Raw genomic sequence first — 3,218 nt, forward strand, 5'->3', positions numbered from 1 at the left:
TGTTGACCTACTACACTAAAGAGCATACAACAACTGATCTTTCGGGCACATATATATTTTATTAGTTTACTCACAACTACATGCCTGACTATGTAAACATGTTATTCTAAAAATGAATCAATCTCATCAGATTTCATAAAAATACATTTTATAATTCTTATTACATTTATTACCAACACAATTATATATTCATATACAAAATAAATATCAATGCTACATCTATGAAAATTTATCAATGTCAACAACAAATAAATAATAAACATTTTTGGAAGAGTAAAATATGATGTCCTCGCATTAGACGGCCACTGTGCTAGTTAAAAAAGAAAAAGACATGGTTCACGCTATCATTTCGGTGCCAAGGACGATTCTTAGTTCGCCTTGGTGCTGGAGCAGGTGCGCCTGACCATTCCCTGGGAGCCAGTCAACGGGCTGAGGTTCCCCATCTTCACCATGGCCGATGCGAAGGCGTTCCTGAACGTCTCCGGGTTAGCCGCGAAGCTGTCGACCATGTTCTCAGTGGCACCACCGGCGCCAACGGTGTAGAGCACCTGGTCGGAGTGCAGGAGTCCCTTGTTGAGCTGGAGGTTGACGAAGTAGCCGTTGTCGAACGAGTCTGCGTTAACGGGTGTCGGGGTGTCGTCCAGCTGTGCCAGGTTGCTGTCGCCGGAGCCAGTTGGCTGGGGGCAGTTGGCCTTGAGCTTCGCGGCGTAGTCCGGATCAATGTTGGCCTCGTTGTAGAGCCGGTTCCTGAAGTTCTTGCACTGCGCCCGCCCAACCGTGTGGGCACCAGAGAGGGCGACCATATCGATCGAGCTGAACCCCTTGGCGGCGAATCTGGTGTTGAGGCCGGCGACGTCCAAGGACGACGGAGGCAGGTCGTTGTTGGCCAGTGTCACGCTAGCCGTGGTGGAGTCCCTTCTCCCGAGTTGAACCGTCCACGACGGCCCTCCCAACTGTATATGCGCCAGCAAAATAAAATTGATTTATTATGTTTCCGTGAACGTGCACAAACTGACAGGTCTACTAGGCGCTTCGCCATGCGAGCAAATTAAGGTGGTCGCTTCGTACCGCGACGACGGAGTCACGGGCGGCGACGGCGAGGATGTCGGCGCAGGAGACGATGAGGGTGCGCTTGTTGTTGTCGCACGCGGCTTCCACCAAGTCCTTGATTTTCTGGATGAGGTCCATGCCAAGCAGCGATCCCGCGTTCCCGCCTGCGTTCTGCTCGTTGCCAGACAGCAGAACGGACGCGTCACAGCCCTGCGTGTACGTAGCCATGCAACATTTATATATGCACGGTTAACCGCTGGTGTTTAGCAAGCAAATGAACAAAACCGAAACTAAAACAAGGCCAGCCAGGCTATAGAAGTGGTATGTGAAAAACTTGCTTGGACAAAGCAGTCGTGGAAGTGCAGCCGGAGCAGGGACGCGCCCATGCGGGGGTTGCTGCTCACGGCGGCGTCCACGGCGCTCTTGATGGTGGAAAGCGCCCCGGGGCACGACGAATCGTAGAACGTCGGCGACAGCTGCGCCGACACCGCCGCGGCCAGGCACAGGAGTAACACGACTGATAGAGATGAAGACGCCATGACCACTACCTGTAGTAGCGATAGCAGATGGATTCGGGTGTAATGCGCATGCCCTGCATTCCATGAAGATATATATAGCCGCTCGCTGGCCTGGCCACTCCTGGATTTTGTGTGTCTGTGTGTGTGCTTTTTTGTTTTTGGAGGAACGGTTTTGTGTTGGTCAACTGGCCTTCCATCCGCTGGCGCGGTCCTTTCTCTGGTTTGTCGTATTGCTGCAACTCGCCGAGTGCATCGCGGAGTACATCGTGCACGCATGTATCATGGATATAGTAAAATTAACCAGAAGTTTTATCTTCGAGTTGAAATTAACCAGCTGTTGCAGAATCATTTTGCAGGGAATTGACTTGGATATTAGCAAGTAGCCATGTATCATGCGCGGATGTATCATCCATGCAGTGCATCCAAGTCAACGAAATTCACAACCTACGTAGTCTTTTCTTTTGATTGCTCAAAAGCATCGTACTCTTACTTCCTATAAGTATTTGAAACAAATAATACTTCCCCTTTCTACATTATTTTAAGGTATAGCTTTGTCCAAAGTCAACTTCTCTATATTAATCCCACAAAAAAGTATTTCTCTATATTATTTGACAAAGTGTTGTGCACGGATGTACGCATACTGTAAACAGCTGGACAAGCAGGCTGGAAACCTTAGACATTCCTAGGCAGATGGCGGCTATTGTGGTGGCCAAGTGGCCATCCATCTGATAGCTGTTCGATGATGGTTGCTGCTCTTCATCTTTTTTCTTCACAAATGCAATAGAACTCATGCAGTTCTAAGAGCATCTCCAATAGAAGATGTTGTGAAGGGAATAGTACAGCACATGATTTTCAGGCATGGAATATTCATGGTTGCTTCAACGTCTTAGATGATTAAGTTCCATATATAATAGGATGCACCAATATGCAGACGCGCAATTCAACATTCCGTGTATCCAATGCTCTCTATGATTACCCAACCTCTAAATGTAGATCATTAAGAGATGATTCTACGAGCAAACGGTGGATGAAAATACATTTTTTATCTTCTAACTTCCAAGGGCATCGATGGCTAATTGGCTATACATAATTTCTTTTGCAATGCACATGGCCGTATATGATTGACCCAGTGCTGGGGATTAATGCGGTCCCTGGCATAAATATGAGTATTAAATGGAGTGCCATACCATAGTTCGTGCGATCACTGTCAGAATTATGCCTTATAAAACATAATAAAGTTTTTAGTTTTGTTATCTTCAAGATTTACGGAATGAGTAATATTATAAGATTTATTAACGTATATGTGATTCGCTAGTCCAATTTAGCTCGCATGTATACAATAATTATTTTGAATAAGTCCTTGTTTGTTCAAAAAATGTATACAACCGGACACAAACATAGACTGTATATGTATTTGTTGATGACCGTGTTTTCAGGTCATATATATCAAACGGACAATATGGATGTTCGTTAATTGAACTTGCATTGGATAGGCCCGCTTATGAGATATCACGAGAGCAACTTATTTCCATGTGACAATACATATCATATGTATTATGTATGCCAACATAAAAAAACATGATCGTGACATGTACTCACAATCTCAACTGTTCGGCTTAGGGGTCACCAAACGTTGCCCGGTAACTCGGT

General features: G+C 45.8%; 1 protein-coding gene across 1 annotated transcript; it reads right to left on the reverse strand.

Annotated features, from left to right (window-relative positions):
• Window positions 1-293: 293 nt before the first annotated feature.
• On the reverse strand, window positions 294-1,592 carry LOC119358966 (peroxidase 2-like). Its single transcript, XM_037625334.1, has 3 exons — window positions 1,389-1,592; window positions 1,069-1,260; window positions 294-953 (listed from the first exon to the last, which is right to left on the reverse strand). Exons 1-3 carry the CDS (start codon window positions 1,587-1,589, stop codon window positions 369-371), a joined length of 978 nt encoding a protein of 325 aa, XP_037481231.1. The 5' UTR covers window positions 1,590-1,592; the 3' UTR covers window positions 294-368.
• Between the last annotated feature and the right edge of the window lie 1,626 nt (window positions 1,593-3,218).

This window comes from Triticum dicoccoides, chromosome 2A (genome assembly GCF_002162155.2).
Source record: "Triticum dicoccoides isolate Atlit2015 ecotype Zavitan chromosome 2A, WEW_v2.0, whole genome shotgun sequence".
Classification (NCBI taxonomy): Eukaryota; Viridiplantae; Streptophyta; class Magnoliopsida; order Poales; family Poaceae; genus Triticum; species Triticum dicoccoides.